The sequence below is a fragment of the Aotus nancymaae genome, unplaced genomic scaffold (genome assembly GCF_030222135.1).
Source record: "Aotus nancymaae isolate 86718 unplaced genomic scaffold, 86718_ANA_hifiasm-v0.15.2.pri h1tg000007l, whole genome shotgun sequence".
Taxonomy (NCBI): Eukaryota; Metazoa; Chordata; class Mammalia; order Primates; family Aotidae; genus Aotus; species Aotus nancymaae.
This window is the reverse complement of record NW_026988418.1, coordinates 40,793,612-40,814,949: the sequence shown is the minus strand read 5'-3', so window position 1 is coordinate 40,814,949 and position 21,338 is coordinate 40,793,612. Positions and strand designations below refer to the sequence as shown.

General features: G+C 37.9%; 1 protein-coding gene across 6 annotated transcripts in view; it reads right to left on the bottom strand.

Annotated features, from left to right (window-relative positions):
• The window catches only part of MIGA1 (mitoguardin 1), a 94,387-nt gene that overhangs the window by 26,956 nt on the left and 46,093 nt on the right, over window positions 1-21,338 (bottom strand). For all 6 annotated transcript variants that reach the window (XM_021667666.2, XM_021667669.2, XM_021667670.2 and 3 more), the window contains exon 8: window positions 5,734-5,834. In XM_021667666.2, coding sequence (XP_021523341.1) covers window positions 5,734-5,834 — 101 coding nt within the window. The remainder of the gene's footprint in view (window positions 1-5,733; window positions 5,835-21,338) is intronic.

Genomic DNA, 21,338 nt, shown 5'->3' with positions numbered 1-21,338 from the left:
GGCAGGAGAATCACTTGAACCAGGGAGCTGGAGGTTGCAGTGAGCTGAGATGGTGCCATTGCACTCCAACCTGGGTGACAAGAGTGAAACTCTGTCTCAAAAAAAAAAAAAGAAAGAAAGAAATCAAACAAGTCAACAACAGCAACAATAAAAATAGATAATTCCCATATATGAATCAACCAGTGAAAACAGTGTTTGGGGATTAGCTAAAGATTTCAAACATCCTAAATCACTTCTCTTGGGCCCCATGAGGTACAAGATGGACTGAACCTTATCTTCCTTGGCATGTAAAGACTTTGTTAAATGTGAAGTAATATATATATATATTTTTTTGAGACGAAGTTTCACTCTTGTTACCCAGGCTGGAGTGCAATGGCGCGATCTCAGCTCACCGCAACCTCCGCCTCCTGGGTTCAGGCAATTCTCCTGCCTCAGCCTCCTGAGTAGCTGGGACTACAGGCACGTGCCACCATACCCAGCTAATTTTTTGTATTTTTAGTAGAGACAGGGTTTCACCATGTTGACCAGGATGGTCTCAATCTCTTGACCTCGTGATCCACCTGTCTCGGCCTCCCAAAGTGCTCGGATTACAGGCGTGAGCCACCGCGCCCGGCGAAGTAATATTTTTTAAAAGCCTTAATCCAGACCAGGTCCTCTGAATGACCATGAATGAAATGTCTGAAGTCTCAAGATTATTACAAGTAGTGACATGAAACAGGCTAAGTTCTATTTTAAAGTGGACCATTTTATACATGTTTACATTTTCCTTTCAAATCAATCGCCTAAAATTATAAATAAGACTTACAGTTAAAGCAGGCTGTTGCCTATCTATATCCCCTAACAGAAAATAGGAACTTAAAACAGCCACCCTCTAAATTGGTCTTCAATGATTCTTTCACCCTGGCTACTCACACCCCATCCCACACTGAATAAGGCTAACCTGTGTAACCAACAGCACATTGTGGAAATGACAGAATGAGATTTCTGAGGATAGGTCAAAACAGTCATGACTTCCACCTTGCCTTCTCTTGGTTACTCCCTCTTCGGGAAGCCAGGTGCCATGTTGTAAAAATACTCAAATAGTCCTATAGAAAAGTCAATGTGGTGAGAAACTTAGGTCTTCCGTCAATGGATAACACCAATTTTCTATTCATCGGAGTGAGTTATCTTGGGAATAGATCTTTCAGTCCCAATCAAGACTTCATACTTTTTTTTTTTTTTTTTTTTTGAGACAAAGTCTCACTCTGTTGCCCAGTCTGGAGTACAGTGGCATGATTTTGGCTCACCGCAACCTCCACCTCCCAGGTTCAAGTGATTCTTCTGCCTCAGTTTCCTGACTAGCTGGGATTACAGGCACACAACACCATGCTGGCTGATTTTTGTATTTTTAGTAGGGATGGGGTTTCACCATTTTTGGCCAGGCTAGTTTCAAACTCCTGACCTCAGGTGATCTGCCCACCTTGGCCTCCCAAAGTGCTAAGATTACAGGCGTGAGCCACCATGCCCAGACATGCCTTCATACTTTCATAGAAGAAAAATTTTAAATGATAGATATAGCCCTCCATCCCTTTTTAGGTTATAATTATACTAAATATTTATCTTTATTGCTTTGTATATTATTATTGGTATATTTTTTGGATTGCTATAAATAAGACCTGTCAAATCAGAGAGGTGGATATAGCAAAAGCTTTTTAAGGTTCCATTTAGAGTACAAGTAGAGATAGCTAAATTATAAAAAATAAAATTTTCAGCTAGACACAGTGGCTCACGCCTGTAATCCCAGGCCTTTGGGAGGCTGATGTGGGAGGACTGCTTGAGCTCAGGAGTTTGAGACCAGCCTGGGCAACATAGCAAGACCTCATCTCTATTTAAAAAAATACTTTTTAAAATAAAATTTTATTTTTATAGAGAAGCCTGTGATTTCTCTGTTAAACACATGTACACATTGCAGAGTGCTAATTCTTTAAAAAATGGAATCTATAGCTAAAAACTGCTCTCTGCAATATTAGTTTCTACCTATTAAATGATAATATCTTTAACAGATGGAAAGATTAGGAGTAAAATGTGAAGGTATCCTAACATTAAAAAGACTTTTCAGAACTTGAAAGAAAACATTATGCTAAGTGAAGGAAAGCCAAATACAACATACCACATGGTATGATTCCACTTAGAAGAAATGTCCAGAATAAGGGAAATTGGTCATGGTCAGAAGGTAGGTTATTGGGTGCCAACGGCTGGGGGGTAAAGGGAGTTGGAAGGTGACTGCTAATGGGTAAGGATTTGTTTTTAGGGTAATAAAAATGTTCTGAAATTAGAAAGTAGTGCTGGCTGTGCAACTGTACAAACATACTAAAAAACCACTGAACTCTATACTTTAAAAGGGTGAATTTTATGGCATGTGAATTATATGTCAAGAAAGCTATAATTTAAAAAAAACACACTTTTCATCTATGGTTCCAAAGCAATGTCTGGCAGAGCTTATATAGGAAAATCTTGTTAATCACTTTCACAAATGATTGATCTAGCTTACAGAAAAACCTATTCCAGAAATTCTTTTGATCTAACTAGGCAAGAAATCTTTCTCATAATACTGAAAAGGTTTTTGAATGATCAAAAACTGTTTAACTTCCCAAAGAGTTCTGATTTTATTAACTCAGTAACTTTCTTCATTAAAACAGTTTTCTGGCCGGGTGCGGTGGCTCACGCCTGTAATCCCAGCACTTTGGGAGGCCGAGGCGGGCAGATCATGAGGTCAGGAGATCAAGACCATCCTGAACAACATGGTGAAACCCCATTTCTACTAAAATACAAAAAAAAAAAAAAATTAGCTGGGTGTGGTGGCATGAGCCTGTAGTCCCAGCTACTCAGGAGGGTGAGGCAGGGGAATCACTTGAACCCGGATGGCAGAGGATGCCATAAGCCAAGACTGTGCCACTGCGCTACAGCCTGAGCGACACAGCAAGACTCAATCTCAAAAAAAAACAGAAAAGAAAACAGTTTTCCCTAATTTAACTTTAAGTGCTTGGCACATAGTTTAAAATAATTTAACAAACATTTCTTTCTTTCTTTTTTTTTTTTTTGAGACAGGGTTTCACCGTGTTGGCCAGGCTGGTCTCAAACTCCTGACCTCAAGCAGTCCACCCGCCTCGGTCTCCCAAAGTGCTGGGATTACAGGCATGAGCCACTGCACCTGGCAACAAACATTTCTTTCTTTCTTTTTGAGATGAAGTTTCATTCTTGTTACCCAGGCTGGAGTGCAATGGCGTGATCTCGGCTCACCGCAACCTCCGCCTCCTGGGTTCAGGCAATTCTCCTGCCTCAGCCTCCTGAGTAGCTGGGATTACAGGCACGCGCCACCATGCCTAGCTAATTTTTTGTATTTTTAGTAGAGACGGGGTTTCACCATGTTGACCAGGATGGTCTCGATCTCTTGACCTCATGATCCACCCGCCTCGGCCTCCCAAAGTGCTGGGATTACAGGCGTGAGCCATCACGCCCAGCCTACAAACATTTCTTATAAAAGAATTTATCTTGGATAATTCACATTCTGAGACCATACATTTATACCATGGAAGCATTCTAAGAGGATATTTCTGGAATATTGAGTCCTTTTTGTGTATATTTATACATTTTGTTTTCCACAAGTATTTAATAATTTTTATTAAATCTTACAAAACAATAAATTTAAAGTGAGTATAATGAACTCTTAGCAAAATATTTTTTAAAGTTGCATATTAGAAAGAAAAAACAAAAAATAAAAAATAAAAGAAAACAAGAAAAAAAAACTTTAGAGCAATTAGGTACACTGCTCCTAACAATGGAAAAAAGTGCAAAGTGTATAGCAATTTTTCTCTTTACAAACCATCTAGGACGTAGCATCCACAGAACAGAAAAATAAACATGTATACAACAAACAGTAAAAGGAAGAGGAAATAGCTTTCCCGTTGAACAAGTAGATATATTCTGTCTACTGAAAACTTATAGGTGGAAAAATATTTTTTTCAATGTAAACAATTAGAAGATGATACTGTAAGTGATGGCTGAAATATACACGTACAGAAAAACCTTGGGAGGATAAAAGATATGAATAAGTACTGCTTTTAAAAAGGCAGAATCAAGGTTTAAGGTACAGGTATTGGAGTATCTAAAGCTTCCGCCCTAGAGATAAAATTCACATATCAGTTACAGATGTGTAATAGTATTCTTGTGCATGTGTGTGTGAGACAGAGTCTCACTCTGTTGCCCAGGCTGGAGTGCAGTGGTATGAACTTGGCATGCTGCAACCTCCACCTCCCAGGTTCAAGAGATTCTTGTGCCTCAGCCTCCTGAGTAACTGTGATTACAGGCATGCACCACCATACCCTGCTAATTTTTGAATTTTTAGTAGGAACGGGATTTCACCAGGTTGACCAGGCTGGTCTCAACCTCCTGACCTCAGATGATCTGCCCCCGTTGGCCTCCCAAAGTTCTGGGATAACAGGCATAAGTCACCATGCCCAGCTATATGTATAATACTATTTATATAAAAAAAAAGGGCACCTAAAATTATAATATCCAAAATCTACTGTAAAAATGCAAATATTCTGAGATAAAATTGGCCACATGTAATTTTTAAAGCTGTTTTAACATAAAAATAAAAACAAAAGATGACCTCTTTGCAAGCAGTCTCTTTCGGTACAAAATTTAAATCTCAGTGAAAAACAAATTACCCAGATTTGTAATTCAGTTATCACTACTGTTTATTTATAGCTAGCCTTTTTTCCTCTGCCTATATTCTTATATATCATGCACGTTTTTGTTTCCTTTTTACAAAATTATAATCATACAATCTATATAATTTACATACTACACATACTACTCTTTTCACTTATGTTCCCTCATGTCATTAAAATTATTGGAACCATGTTTATAGCTCTTTATTTCTAATTACAAATATACCATAATTTGGCATTAGATTGTTTTTTCAGTTTTTCATTGTTACTAAAATGCCACAGTGAATTTGTGTGTGTGTGTGTGTGTGTGTGTGTGTGTGTGTTTAAATTTTTTCTTTGAGACAGGGTCTTGCTCTGTCACCCAGTCTGGAGTGCAGTGGCACAATCATGGCCCACTGCAGTCTCAACCTCTTGGGCTTAAGAGATCCTCCCACCTCAGCTTCCTGAGTTACCAGAACTACAGGCTACTCACCATCACATCTGGTTAATTTTTTAAATTTCTTGTAGAGACAAGGTCTCACTATGTTGCCCAGGCCGGTCTCAAACTCCTGAGCTCAAGCAATCCTTCCACCTCAGCCTCCCAAAGTACTAGGATTACAGGCATGAGCCACTGCACCTGGCCAACAGTCAGTATTTATATATATATAATCTTTGATCACTTTCTTACAATAAAAATCTAGAAGTATGATTTCTGAACTAAAGAAACTGAACATCTTTAAGACTCTTGATATAAGCTGAAAAATTTCTTTCCATTAACATACTAATTTATATGCCTCACCTGTAAGCTACAGTATGTGAAAGTGCCTATCTAAACCATGTGTTTACAGGTCCATCTCCTTAAGAAGACTGCAAGCTCCTATAGGAGCTTATTTTCATGTTAGATTTATTCATTTTTATATCCTGGTACCTACCACATGGCAGGTGCTAAATAGTGACTAAACTGAATTACAGTATAATGACAATACTGATCTTTCCACCAAAAAAGAAACAGAAATCCTCATTAGGAAAACACACGTCCTACCTCTGCTGCTGAAGCAAAGGAATCCGTGGATGCGATGCTCAAGGTGTCTCGCAGGCCAAAGTCATCCACGTTCCCCTTCATGGTGGTATCTGTATCTCTATCTTAAAAGTAAAAGGTAAAAAGTTCAGAAAGTGATATTCCATGTCATTGCAGTATTTCACATCCTATAGCTTGATTTTGATTTTTTCCCTGAGTCTTTATTTAGACTACTAGTGTCTAAAAGGAAAACAGTTAGTATCCATTGTTTACCTGAATCTGAAACTCTGCCAAGTAGAGTGTCATAAAGCAAATATTCATTTTTAGTTAAAAAAAGAATTAAGCTTAATTTTTTATTAAAAGGGCTTTTCAGTAAATAATAACCAGAGTTGAATTATCTACTTACATGGTAAAATCAGCACCTATCACAGTTAGTTTGAAACATAGCAATTTATTTGCAAGTGGTCTTGCCCTAATTAGAACTTGTAGGTTCATTTAAATCAACTAAATTATTAACATAAATGTGTGGCCTGTCACTTGTGATATGCTGATCAATTAAACAATTCAAGGATGGGTGTGGTGGCTCACACCTGTAATATCAGCATTCTGGGAGGCTGAGGTGGGCAGATCACCTGAGGTCAGGAGTTCGAGACCAGCCTGGCCAACACGGCAAAACCCCGTCTCTACTGAAAAAATACAAAAATTAGCCATGTGCATGCCTGTAGTCCTAGCTACTTAGAAGGTTGAGGCACAAGAATTGCTTGAACCCGGGAGGTGGAGGTTGCAGTGAGCCAAGATCACACCACTGCACTCCAGTCGGGGGACAGATCAAGACTCCATCTCAAAAACAAACAAACAAAAAAATCCAAGACGATATCTGTGACTTTTTCAGGCTTTAATGAGGCCTACTTCAAAAACTGAATGGCCAAAAATGATCAGATCTGGGTCCCTGATGTTTACTCTGCTTACCTGAGGGTCAAATATAAGTGACTCCCAAATTTTAAAAGGTTGAAAAAGTTCAAATTCTTTAGAAATGAACCAAGACAGGCTGTTAGCAATACTTGTCATTTGGAATGTCAGTATGAATATCCTCATGTACTATTATCAGGAATCTAATTGCCAACATTAAATTTTCAAACAAATAATTTACTGTTTACATATGTGACTACAATGAAGAAAACAAGTTGATAAATTTCAAAATTTATCTTCAAGTGATAAACTTCAAGTATGAAAAGACCAAAGAATAAAATATATATATTTTTTTCTTATTTTGATTCTCAATCTGTTAAATTTGCCAGACACTATCTTCTTTAAAACAAAACCAGTTGGCTGAGGTAGCTCATGCCTGTCATCATCCCAGTGCCTTGGGAGGCTGAGGCAGGAGGATCACTTGAGTCCAGGAGTTTTGAGATCAGCCTGGGAAACACAGTGAGACCTCTTCTCCAAAAAAAAAAGCCAGATATGTGGCACATGCTCAATGCTCAGGCGGCTGAGGCAGGAAAATTGCTTGACTGCAGGAGTTTGAGGCTGCAGTGAGCTATGACTGCACCACTGCACTCCAGCCTGAATGTCAGAGCGAGATCTTGTCTCTACCAAAAAAAAAAGAAAGAAAGAAAGAAAGAAAAAACAAACAAAAAAAAGCAGAAGTCTCCTTGGCTTTCATTCATCCAAATTTCCATTTTGCAATTTTTCCAAAAATAAAATTTATTACCTTTACTAGAAATCTTTCAAATTCTGTTTAAAACCTCTCAGTACCAGAAAATACAACTTGTGACTCTACACAGGAAGTGTCGAGGTTTCTTTTATTCAAAGCATCAGTTTAGTTTCAATAAAAAGTTAAAATCAAAAGTTGTACAACCAATTATATTCCAAGCTCTACAACAAGCAGAAGAGAGAATAAACCACAATTGGTACAAGGTTCACTCCTATTAAGTACCAAAAATAACCATATACATATTTTTTTCCTACTTTATGTTTGATAAGATCAGACTTTACGTTTTAAGTATTTACCTTCCAAGTTTAAATCATAATTGTTTTCAGATAAGGCTTACATTAATAATCCTTTTAAAGTACCTAAAACTTTTCATCTTAAAAATCTTTCTATTACTAAATGACTGTTAATGTGACAAAATCCAAGGTTAAATCACTCTATTATAAAAATATTTTAGAAATTTACATTTTTCCTTTAAACTAGAGAATAAAACAACATAATTGTTTCACACTTATAAATAGCTATCAAACTAGTATTTCTGGACACTCAATTACCCAGAAAAACTCCCATAATTCTCTTTTCAGTGCATATCAAGACTTTTTAAACACAAATACACACACACTGAAGTTTTATACAAAATTTAATCCTCATGTACAACCTTCAAAGCATTATCTTAATTATTTTCCATTCTCAGTATTACTTGCACAAAAAGAAATCAAAGTCACAATTTTCATTACATCATGGCATTATCAGACCGGGATTAAATTTTTCTTTCTTTTTTTTTTTTTGGAGACAGAGTTTCACTCCTGCTGCCCAGGCTGGAGTGCAATGGCACGATCTCAGCTCACTGCAACCTCCACCTCCCGGGTTCAAGTGATTCTTCTGCCTCAGCCTCCCAAGTAGCTGGGATTACAGGCATGCATCACCATACCCAGCCAATTTTGTATTTTTAGTAGAGACAGGGTTTCTCCATGTTGGTCAGGCTGGTCTCGAACTCCCGACCTCAGGTGATCTGCTGGCCTTGGCCTTCCAAAGTGCTGGGATTACAGGCATGAGCCACCTCGCCAACCGAGAATGGGATTAAATTTACAAGTCAATTAACTCTTGGTTCCATATGGCTTTTGCTATTTTCAGAGTAGAATACAGACATTTATCTAGTGTCACTTTACCTTTCAGACATTACCCATGAGCTGTTAAAAGTCTGTTTTTCAACAGTAACCAGCCATTCGATGTCATCCAGATCAGTTACCATGGCTGTACTTTATTATTTTTTTTAATCTAACCAAAAAAAAAAAAAAAAAAGGCTAAATTCCAGAGGAACTAGAAAGATTTACTCATTAAATCCAAGTCCGTAAACCATAGACTATACCTCTTATTTCAGTAATTGTTATGATTCCTAGAATGGCAGCTAAATAATTATAAAGAGAGATAATACATCTGTTTTTTAGACATGATAATAACAAGTATAAAGAAAGAATCTTGGGTAATATCCCAAACTAACTGCTTTCATGCATCCAATTAAAGTTTAAAATACTCTTTCTTAAAAGTATCATCAACTCTTGGCTGGGCACAGTAGTTCACACCTGTAATTCCAGCACTTTGCGGGGCTGAAGCAGGCGAATCTCTTAAGCCCAGGAATTCAAAGCCAGCCTGGGCAATATGGCAAAACCCTGTCTTTACAAAAAGTTAGCTGGCACAGTGGCACATATCTGTAGTTTTAGCTACTTGGGAGGGTAGGTGGAAGGAATGCTTATGCCTGGGAGGCAGAGGCTGCAGTGAGCCAAGATTGTGCCACTGTATTCCAGCCTAGGTGACAGAGCAAGGCTCTGTCTCAAAACAAAACAAAACAAATAAAAAGTATTATCAACTCGGCTGTGGTATTAAAAGACAGTGACAGCATGGAAAACTGAAAACCAAAGGCAGCCGGAGGCAATGGCTCATGTCTATAGTATCAACACTTTTGGAGGCTAAGGCGGGAGCATCACTTGAGCCCCTGGAGTTCAAGATCAGCCTGGGCAACAGAGGGAGACTCCAGCTCTACAAAAAATTTAAAAAGTTAGCAGAGTGTGGTGGTGCAAACCTAAAGTTCCAGCTTCTTGGGAGGCTGATGTGGGAGAATCACTTGATCCCATGAGTTCAAGGCTGCAGTGAGCCATGATCACGCCACTACACTCCAGCCTAGGTGACAGAATGATACTCTATCTCTTAAAAAAAAAAAAAAAGAAAAAGAAAAAAACCAAAGGCTTCACCTTAGTATTCTCAGAAAATTCTTACTGAATTTTTCTCAGCCAAAAAAAAAAAAAAAAGAAATCCTAAAACCACAATGAAATATCATTATACGCCTACCAGAATCACTAACTGACTTTTTTTTTTTTTTGGTTGAGGATGCATGGACACAGTCAGTGGAAACTCTCACACACCACTGGTGGGAACAATTGGTAGAACCACTTTGAAAAGTTTGGCATTGCATATGAAAGTTCAAGATTGCTTTCTCTCTGACCTAGCAATTCTACCCTTGGGTATGTTTTACAGAAATGCATGCTTATGTGTATAAGAGTGTTCATAACAATACTGTCTATAATAGCCTCAAACTAGAAAAAAAAATGTCCAAATATAGAATAAACAAACTGTAGTATATTCATACGATGAAATACTGTACAACGATGAAAATAAATGAATTGCTGCTACATGCAGTATCATGAATCAATCTAACAATATGTTGAGTGAAGAATTATATGCAAAATTCATTCATAATGAAAAATCATTAAATTCATTCATGCGAAATTCAAAAACGGACAAAACTAAACACATTTAGTGATAAAATTATTTTTAAAAATTAGAAGGTGGCCAGGCACGGTGGCTCACACCTGTAATCCCAGCACTTTGGGAGGCCCAGGCGGGGGGATCACAAGGTCAGGAGTTTGAGACCAGCCTGACCAAGATGGTGAAACCCTGTGTTTACTAAAAACACAATTAGCCAGGCATGGTGGTGTGTGCTTGTAATCCCAGCTATTCAGGAGGCTGAGGCAGGAGAATCACTTGAACCAGGAAGGCAGAGGTTGCCGTGAACTGAGATTGCGCCACTGCACTCCAGCCTGGACAACATATTGAGACTCCATCTCAAAAAACACAAAAAACAAAAAAGAAGGTGGCCAGGTGTGGTGGCTCATGCCTGTAATCCCAGCACTTTGGAAGGCCAAGGTGGGCAGATTACCTGAGGTCAGGAGTTTGAGACCAGCCTGAACAACATGACAAAACTATGCCTCTACAAATAATACAAAAATGAGCCAGGCATGGTGGTGGGCACTTGTAATCCCAGCTACTCAGGAGTCTGAGGCATGAGAAGCGTTTGAGCCCGGGAGGTGGAGGCTGCAGTGAGCTGATATCACGCCACTGCACTCCAGCCTGGGTGACAGAGTGAGACTCTACCTCTAAATAAATAAATAAAAAGCTAGAAGGTAATTAGCCTGAGCATCAGGACAGTGGTTCATTCTGCAGGTGAATGGAAGGAATTACAAGACTCATCTGGAAATTTGGCAATGTTTTACGTTTTGTCCTACATAACAGTTGCATAAGAATGTATGATAAATCATCGTACTTTTTTGTTTTGTGCACTTTCCTCTAAGGATTTAAATAGAAGGAAAGCAAAGAAAACAATATCAACTATATATCTTGGTCCCAAATAGCTGAGAGCAGAAAAGGCTCAATCAGAGAGCTTCAAAGGCAGGAGGAAGGCGGGCAAGACAATGAATGCTTTCTATATTTCAGTGTTAGCAATGATGCTGTAATTATTACCAGACATGAATTTTATATCCTGATTGAGAAAGCATCTATAATGATGCTAGATTCAAACCTCAAAAGACCTGATGAGTGTGTTAAATATAACAGCAAATTGAATCTAATTTATTTGTACCCTGTAGTGAATACCAACAATAGTAGTAGTATATAATGCCAAGCATATATCACTCATAACCTTTTTTCTCTAGTTCTGTAACCTTTCTTTGCCATTTAGTGACTGGCTTAGAATTTTAAGTGGGCGTGTTTAAGTGGAGATAACCAAATGCTTTCAAGAAGGAGAAGACGTGGAAACTAAGGGATGTTTGCTATTTAATCACAACAATAGAAGAGTAATACAACTAATTAAAATAAATACTTATTTTTCACTCAATACTTGCCAGATACCAAGTTACATGCTTTAAATTTATTATGTTATTTTTAATCCTCACAATAACCCTTTGATGAGGTAAGATACTATTAGTTTTCTCATTTTATGTATAGGAAGCTAAGGCACAGAGAGGTTAAGTAGCTGCTACATACTTACACATCTAAGAAAGAGAATGGTAGGATTCAAACTCAGGTCATCTGATACCAGATTCTATGCTATAAAACTATGGAGCCCTGGTGTCCACTACAGTAGCTCCTAGTTATATGTGTCTATTAAACACATGAAATGAGATGTGCTGCAAGTGTAAAAGACACAATAGGTTTTGAAGACTTAGTACCAAAAAACAGAAAACATCTTATTAGTACATACTGGGGTTAAGAAAATATATTAAAATTAATTTTATCTGTTTCTTTTGAGCCTTTAATATGGCTATTAGAAATTTTAAATTTACATTTGTAGCTCACATTCTATTTCTATTGGACAAGTGCTGTTAGAGCATTCCTTGTTCATATTTGTTTATCCCTTGCCCCATGCTACCCACAAGCACTTTTGTTTTTAATACTCAGCTCAAGTATTATCCCCTCTAAGCATCCTCCAAAATTTATCTATTTTTTTGCTTCTATGTAAGGCAGTATAGCAAAAGTGTTAACACCATGGGTTCTAGAGCTAGACAGCTTGAATTCCGATGCTGACTCTGTTACTTACTAGCTGTGTAAACTTGAGCATGTTTCTTATCTTCTGTGTTCCTCAGTATTCCCATTTGTAAAAGAACTTGAGTGGAGGAAATTTCTTTACTTTCTTTCCCTTCCGTTTTTGTTTTTCCTGGTGTTCCTACAGTTCTCAGGAGATTACTGAAGACATAATGAACACTTAAATATTTGTTCATGCAAGCTAAAATTTATTATTATAAATGGACCATCCCTAGGACAGGAAAATCTCTAGAGAGCCTATCATATACTACCTCTGGGTCATTTTGCCTATGACTTTAACTTGTTTTGAGAACCCTGTCAAATGTATGGGGTTTTTTTTGTTTTCTTTTGTTTTTTTAAACAGTCTTGCTCTGCTGCCCAGGCTGGAATGCAGTGCAGCGATTTCGGTTCACTGCAACCTCCACCTCCCGTGTTGAAGTAATTCTTGTACCTCCACCTCCCAAGTAGCTGGAATTAGAGGCGTGCACCATCATGCCCAGCTAATTTCTGCATTTTTAGTAGAGATGGGGTTTCACCATGTTGGCCAGGCTGGTCTTGATCTCCTGACCTCAAGTGATCCACCTGCCTTGACCTCCCAAAGTGCTGGGATTACAGGCATGAGCCACCGCACCTGGCAAATTTCTTATGTCTCTAATAGCCAGCCCTAAATTAACTAAACTTATCATACTATCTTATAAACCTGAAATATGCAGCTTACCCTTAATGAATGATAATGAAAATTAGAAGTGCATTTTAAAAAGCTTTCCACAAACTGGTTGATTGCACATTAAAAATACTCTGTAAATTACCACACTGGCATGAAGTAGTTCTTTTTTATTTTTGGTAACATTTTGAAACAAGTAAATCTAAAATTAAAAAAATTTTTTAACCTGGCTCAATTTACCCAGAACTTTTAAAACATTCACTGTATACAGATATAAACACTATTTATTCTTTGGAAGTACATTAAAACTATAATGTTTACTCTTAACTCAGTTGTCATATATTCTAGGCCAAACATCTGACTGGATTCAAGCCTTACTCCTTCTTTTGCAATCTCATAATTCACATATTACTTGAGTTTTTTCCAAAACAGGATTTGCTTTAAAAGTCTGAAAGAAAACTAGAAGTTCTGGAACTTGGGATTTCAGGACTGGATCTACTTCCTTAGACCAACCCAAGTGGGTTTTCTACATCTCATTTTTGCCATCCCTAGGCACATTCTATTTTCTGACACTTAGAAAACACTGGGTCTATTTTAACCTCAGCAGATTCTAGCAGAGATTCCAAAGATGCCACTCTTCTTTTAAAATCCAGGCTGTCCACTGTAGATTTTATAATACCAGCTAGAAAAGGAAGCCTGCCAATTGTCTCTGCCATCTGACTTCTGTGTCAACAGCTATTCTCCAGGTGATACTCAGCAGTTTAAATATGACTTGGAACCTTGTCCTTTCTATGCTTTTATTAAAAATGGAAAAGCTTCTGTCGTCGACAAGACGAGCTATTTCCAAACAGAGTCTGTTATAATTTGTTTAAATAATCAAGTCTAGGAAACCACTGCTGCTCTTTGTTTATTCTATGACTATCTGCCCATACATACTTTGAATAATTTTCATTTTCTGATTTGTTTTAAAATGCTACAGTATAATTTGAGAGAAAGAACAAAGTTGAATATAAAAATCAAAAACAACATAATTTCAGAAAGTGAAAAACTAAGGGAGTTAAGATATTTTCTTGATTTTAAACCTCAACGTGCTTCAATATTGAAAAGAGTAAATAAAATCCACTGAAACAAAAGAAAAGAAAACTTGGGGCAGGAGCAATGGCTCATGCCTGTAGTCCTGGTGCTTTGAGAGGCTGGGGCAGGAGGACCACTTAAGCGCAAGAGTTCAAGACCAGCCCAGGCAACATAGCGAAATTCTGTCCCTACATAAAAAAATTATCCAGGCATGGTAGTGTGTACAATATAGTTCCAGCTGTTCAGGAGGCTGAGGCAGGAGGATAACTTGACCCTAGGAGTTTGAGGGTGCAGTGAGCTAGGATCATGCCACTGCACTCCAGCCTGTGCAACAGAGTGAGACCCTGTTCCTCTAAAAAAGAAAAAAAAAGTTATATATGATGAGGTGGTGAGAAGAATTTTTAAAAAAGAACTTGTCAAAATTTCTGATTTGTGATGACTTACAAACTTTCACCTATGTGAAATGGTAATATATGTACGAAACAGCCTGGTATTACCCAAAAGAAGATTTCCACAATAGTTGTCTCTGGTGTTTCCTATTTATCAAAACTTTTATATACTATGACTGACCAACAAAACAACTGTGATTCCTAACTGGGAAGTACAGCTGCCAATGCAAACTGAGTAATAGAAGGAAAGGGAGTAGGAACCATTCAAACACTTCAGATGAGTAACACCATTTTCTACGGCCTCCCCCTGAAACCCCCAACCCCGCCACTTTCATTTAAAGAAGAACAAAGTGATTAGATTAACACAAAGTGGAGCAAGAAGTCATTAAGATTAGGTCTGCAGTTACAGATACTTGAGCAGGGCCACGAGGTATATTACACAAAGGTCCCTTGCCAAGGGAATAAGTGGGGGCAGAAATCCAGCCCAAATACTAGACCTGCATTTTCCCGAAGGGAAGTGGACCTTCTTCTTAGCATAAAGGTGCCCTTCCCAAGGGGCTTACATGGATGGCCCTTTGTCTAAATCACACAAAGGCCTCATATGTGCAGTGATGGTCCTGGACATAAAAATCCAAGCTGTTAAGAAATAACTTCAACACGAAACAGGCAAAGGCAAGCAGCAGCAATTTCTCATGTTTCTGGGACCCCCAACAATTTTCATTATATTGCTTTCTTCTCTGAACCTACTTTAACTTGCATTATACCAGTTAAATTTTATTTTGTATTATTAGTAAACCCTTTGAAATTAAGATTATGAGCCTTAACACATGGCAGAAAATCAGTAAGCCAAATTTCTCGTATGTTGTACAATTTGTACTCTTTATATTTAGATGTCTGAGTATACGACTTAAGCTGGCAATTCATATCATTCCCTAAAAATAAACCCTTAGGGAGTTTATCCTCCAACCACAATGATTCTGCAGGAAAGGGAGAGGACAAGGTCTTAGAGCTTCAACTTGGGGCTGACATTTAATGTAAGATGTTAGGCCGAGGTATTTCTTCTTGTTGCCAAGTTCATTCAGTATTTCTAAATGTTCTATCTGGCTGCTTACCAAAAAAGAAGAATAACATCTCTCTAGTGGTCAAGAGGTTTTACTTGACAGCTCTTCCTATTCTCTGCCAGAGATTTTGTGCAGTCAGCACCAAGCTGGCAAAATCTCTAATTTTCCCTTAAAAGATGTTTCACTGACTCAATAAAATCTTATAAAGGAGCAGCAACAAAAATGGATACAATATTTAAACTGTGCCAGCCACACTTCCAGACTTCTTAAAACCCATAAATTTGATTATGGGCTGGGCACAGTGGCTCATGCCTGTAATCCCAGCACTTTGGAAGGCTGAGGCAGGCAGATCACGAGGTCAAGAGATCGAGACCATCCTGGCCAACATGGTGAAACCCCGTCTATACGAAAAATACAAAAATTAGCTGGGCGTGGTGGCCTGCGCCTGTAGTCCTGGCTACTTGGGAGGCTGAGGCAGGAGAATTGCCTGAACCTGGGAGGTGGAGGTTGCAGTGAGCCGAGATCGTGCCACTGCACTCCAGCCTGGCACGTGGCGACAGAGCAAGACTCCGTCTCAAAAAAAAAAAAAAGATTTGATTATGATTTCTTATAATCCTCAATGGCTCCCTTTTGCCTAAAGTTACAAAGCAAGGACCTTCATAATTTACGTTCTGCCCAGCTCTCTAGGTTCATTTCCCACCACTCTCCCACATATATTGTGTTCCCAAGACATATCAAAGAACTTGTAGTTCCCTAAACAAGCTCCAGTGTGCACCCTGATCCATGGTGTGTCCCTCTGCTTGGAATGCTCTTTCTCAACTGTGTCCCTAGCAGACCACCTTTTTTTAAGTGTCACTCCTTCTGTGATACATTCCCTTGAGCCCCGCTCCATGAATGATCACATGCTTTTCTTTGGTGTTCCCAGAGCACTTTATAAACATGCTATTATGTACTTACTCCACTGTACTGTGTAATTTTTAATGCCTGTTTCCAAAACTAGACTCTGCACTGCCTAAAGGCAGAGGTGAAATTTTCATCTTTATTTCTCCAGTGTCTTATACCATGTTTGATATATACTAAGAAATTAAATGTTTGGTAAATATTCCAGACCCAAGATTCTGTGAGTTCATTCTGTAAAAACATAGATTAGGAAGACACCTAAACACATATCTGAAATATGTGAAGCAATGCTTTCAACAAAGCCACAAAAATTCCTGGTTTGTTTTTAAGAACTAAATCTGTTCCTAGACATCAATATAAAAGAATCTCAAAGTCTTTTGTTTCCGCCAAAACAATAACATTTATCATACAGACTTCAGAGTTGCTTGCTAATACTGCTACTGCAAATATATACTAATCTTCACAGGAAGTATAACTACACAAAATATGAACCCCAGTTAATTTTAGAAAAGAAAGTAGAGATTAATAAGTTGGAACTTTATTCATTTAAACCATATCAACTATATAATGTCCCCAAGAATCTGTGGGCAAGATATATCTGTTATTAGTTAGGTTTACTTTTTTTTATTTTTTTTTTTGAGACAAGGTCTTACAGCCTCAACTTCCTGGGCTTAAGTGATCCTCCCACCTCACACCCGGTTTACTTTTAAACTGGCATTAAATACAGCAACTCAGTCCTGCCCAAATAGCCTAACCACAAGTGGATAAAGAATAATGTTAATTCCTGAATGTACTGTTACTAAAATAAACTTCCAAAGCATGTAATGACACATTCTTCATGATATGACAGGAACAGAAGTCTCCTAAAGTATAAGTCATTCTTTGGTGTTAGAGATTGGTAGAATCTCACATTTTGGTAGGACATGAGAATTTCCTCATGAGAGATTGGCAGAATATCTCATTAGCTGTTGTGGCCAACTAAAGCCTAATTTTTACCACAATAGTTCAGATAATACAAACTTCTGTTTATTATAAAATATATAAATATATACTTTTATTGTGTGATATTTGAAATGTATAAAAATTATCTACATAGCATAGACAGGTTTCTGGACTCAAACATTTTTGCATTTGCCACCCATTTATAGCCACTTTTCAAAGCTTACAAAATTACTTGCTTATTAAGGAAAGATAATACAATCAGGCAGAAATACACTGTACATTATCTTCTTATCTGAAACTCGGGTTTCCAAACAAATTTCATATATATTCAGATATTGCAGCAAAAAACAGCTGCAGATAACTAAATAATTAACCCACATGTCCCAAACAAGATCTGTTTACTTTCAAGCTCTTATCTTAGGCTCTTAAACAGGCTGAGGGCACTTCAACTATGAGGTGGGGGGATTAAAGAAGGATCTTCTGCTTTGTGGATGGAGCTTAGGCTCTGAGTCTTATGAAACAGCTTGGTATTGAAGAATATACTAACTTATATTGCTTTCTAACTGGTCCATAAATGTAAGTGTTAGTTAACCAATCAGACTACAAGCAACCTGAAAATAGGCACGTTAGCCCTTATTTTATCTGAATTTCATCACATGCTTCAGAGTTGTGTTTAAGTATTTGCTGTGTAAGGCACACGGCAAACAAATAAATACTTAAAAATTGATTTTTAAGCTATATCTGCCTTAAAGTCTCCATGGGTGTCTCTGCCATTAATGTTCCTTTACCTTAATGAGAGTCTATAGTTACAGGGAAATATAGTCTTTGATTCTGTATAGTGGGCCAGTTGACTTATGGTACTCCTTCTGACACAGCTCCCTTCAGACAAAAAAAGATTATAACACTCTACCCAAAGTGATGAGATAAGACAGGGGTAGGGGGGAGGGGGTGGGAAAGAGGGATGAAAGAATAAGTGTTGAAATGATGAAATAAAAATAAATATCATTCCCAGATAATATGTGGTCTGAATAAAAACTCTAAAAGAACCTATGTCAAATTACTGGTATTACAACTAATAAGAGTTCACAAGAGTTATTAATATTCAAATGCAAAAACCAACAACATTTTAGATACCAGCAATGACACATTAGAAAATGTAAATTTAAAAAAACCACTTATAATGACAACGAATCTATAGGGGACTTAGGGAAAAAGACATATAAGACATTTATGAAGAACATTATAAAACATTACAAAAAACATAAATGAAGACCTAAGAACCATATCATGTTCACAGATATAAAGGTTCATGTTATGAAAATATAAATTCACCTAAGCTGACCTATAAATACAATATCATAATCAAAATCCCAAGAGGGTTTTTCATGAAACTTGACAAGCTGTCCTAAACTTCACATGGAAAAGCAAAGGGCTAAGAATAGTCATGACAAGTCTCAAAAAAACCCCACAGTGAATGGACTCACCCTGCCAAGTGTCAGGATTTATCATGAAGCTATATAAAGCTACAGTAATTAAGATACTGTGAAACCAATGCAGCAAACAAACAGAGTGACAGAACAAAGTAGAGAGCCCAGAAAAGACACACAGAAAGAGACCTCACATACGACAAGGGGCACTTTGCAAATCAGCCACAAAATAATATATTATTCAAAGAGAGGTGCTGAGGCAACTACCTATCTAAACATTAAAAACAAAACAATGAAATACATTTTAAAAAACTTCTATGGCCAGGCACGATGGGTCACTCCTGTAATCTCAGCACTTTGGGAGGCCGAGAGGGGAGTATCACTTGAAATCAGAAGTCCAAGACCAGCCTGGCCAACATGGTGAAACCCTGTCTCTACTAAAAATACAAAATAATTAGCTGGGTGTGGTGTTGGGCGCCCACAATCCCAGCTACTTGGGAGGCTGAGGCAGGAGAATCGCTTGAACCTGGGAGGTGGAGGTTGCAGTGAGCCGAGATTACACCACTGGACTCCAGCCTGGGTAACAAGAGCGAAACTTCGTCTTAAAATTAAAAAAAAAAAAAGGCTCTTCTTGTGTTCTCAATTTATTCAGAATCCAGATTAGGCATGATGGCTCATGCCTGTAATCCCAGCACTTTGGGATGCTGAGGAAGAAGGATTGCCTGAGCCCAGGAGTTCAAGACCAGACCGGCAACATAGTGAGATTCTGTCTCTACAAAGACTTAAAAAATCAGCCAGGCATGGTAGTGCACGCCTGTAGTCCCAGCTACTCAGGAAGCTGAGATGGGAGGGTCACTTGAACTCAGGAAGTTGAGGCTGTGGTAAGCTGTGATCGCACCACTGCATTCCAGCCCAAGCAACAGAGCGAGACCCTGTCTCAAATAATAATAATAATTACTAACAATAGTATACGTCAGCAAGGGGCAGTATATCCATTATCACTTTTTGTTTTCCTCCTATGCATGGCAAGGTCAGAGATCAGAGAAAGTCAATAATCTTAGCTATACCTACAATAATTATTTTTTGCAAACCTTTCAGATGATTTCTAACCCAGAAAAAAGGTAGATTTATAAACAGCATCTTTTTTTTATACTTTTCAAAAAATAACTTTAAACATGGCTTAAATATCTTCTTTCATTAAATGCAAATTTATATTACTATAAGAAAAATCAAATTAATTCACAGAAAAAAGTTGTCTGCAGAATTGACTAATAATATCACTGTAGAGCAACTTACGAACATATGACATCCTTCTATCTACAACTATGAAATTTTTAAATCAGCTTAGAACAGCCCTCTTTAAGGCCGGGCGCGGTGGCTCATGCCTGTAATCCTAGCACTTTGGGAGGCCAAGGTGGGTGGATCACCTGAGGTCAGGAGTTTAAGACCAGCCTGGCCATCATGGTGAAACCCCATCTTAAAAAAAAAAAAAAAAAAAAAAAATTAAAAAAAATTAAAAAAAAAAAGAACAGGCCTCTTTAAACTGTTAGATTGTAATTACAATAATGAATAGATAAGTGTTTACCATGTGCCTGTGCTAAATATCATGTGTTATTTCACTTAATCCTCACAGTTCTATGAAGTTGATCCTAATATAGCCCCTACACGTTACAGATGAAGAAGCTGTCTAAGCAAAGTCAAGGCTTGCTTAATGTCTCAGCTAGCAAGACAGGTAGAGCCAGGATTTGAACCCATGCTTGTTTGACTCTAAAGCCCATGTTCTTAATTACTAAGTTATACTATGTATAATTGAAATCATATTAGAGGTTTTGGTTAAGCCTTCAAAAGTTACAAAAAAAATACAGTTTAACAATTATATTATAATTTAACAATCTCTGAAAATAGAAGCTATAAATAAACACAAACAAACATAACACTTTCAGATGCTGTTAGCTAGAAGAATTTGCACACTAATGGAAATTTACACTAATGTTATTTCATGTCTTCTCTGCATAACTTCCATGTTCTTTCTCACTGTGAGTTACAGTAGCAGGTGTATATAAAGCCTGCCAGCAAGTGTTGACTTACCTTAGCTCCCAGTGCTACAAGTAGCAACATGGAATGGCATCTGAGTCACAGGCATCCAACATGTAGATAAAATGTGCTGCCCTCTAGTGATTTCAACATCTCACACTCAACACTAAACGTTCTTTTAAGTGAATAACAAAAATATTTTTTCATTATTAGAGAACTAACTTGGCCAGGCCTGGTGGCTCACGCTTGTAATCCCAGCACTTTGGGAGGCTGAGGTGGGCAGAGCAGGAGGTCAGGAGTTTGAGACCAGCCTGGCCAACATGGTGAAACTCTGTCTCTACTAAAAATACAGAAAGTAGCTGACAGTGGTGGTGCATGACTGTAGTCGCCAGCACGCCTGTAGTCTCAGTTACTTGGGAGGCTGGCGCAGGAGAATCACTTGAACCCCGGAGTTGGAGGTTGCAGTGAGCCAAGATCGTGCCACTGCACTCCAACCTAGGCATCAGAGCAAGACCCTGTCTCAAAAAAAAAAAAAAAAAAAAAAGAGGAACAGAACAAAGAACTATTATTTAA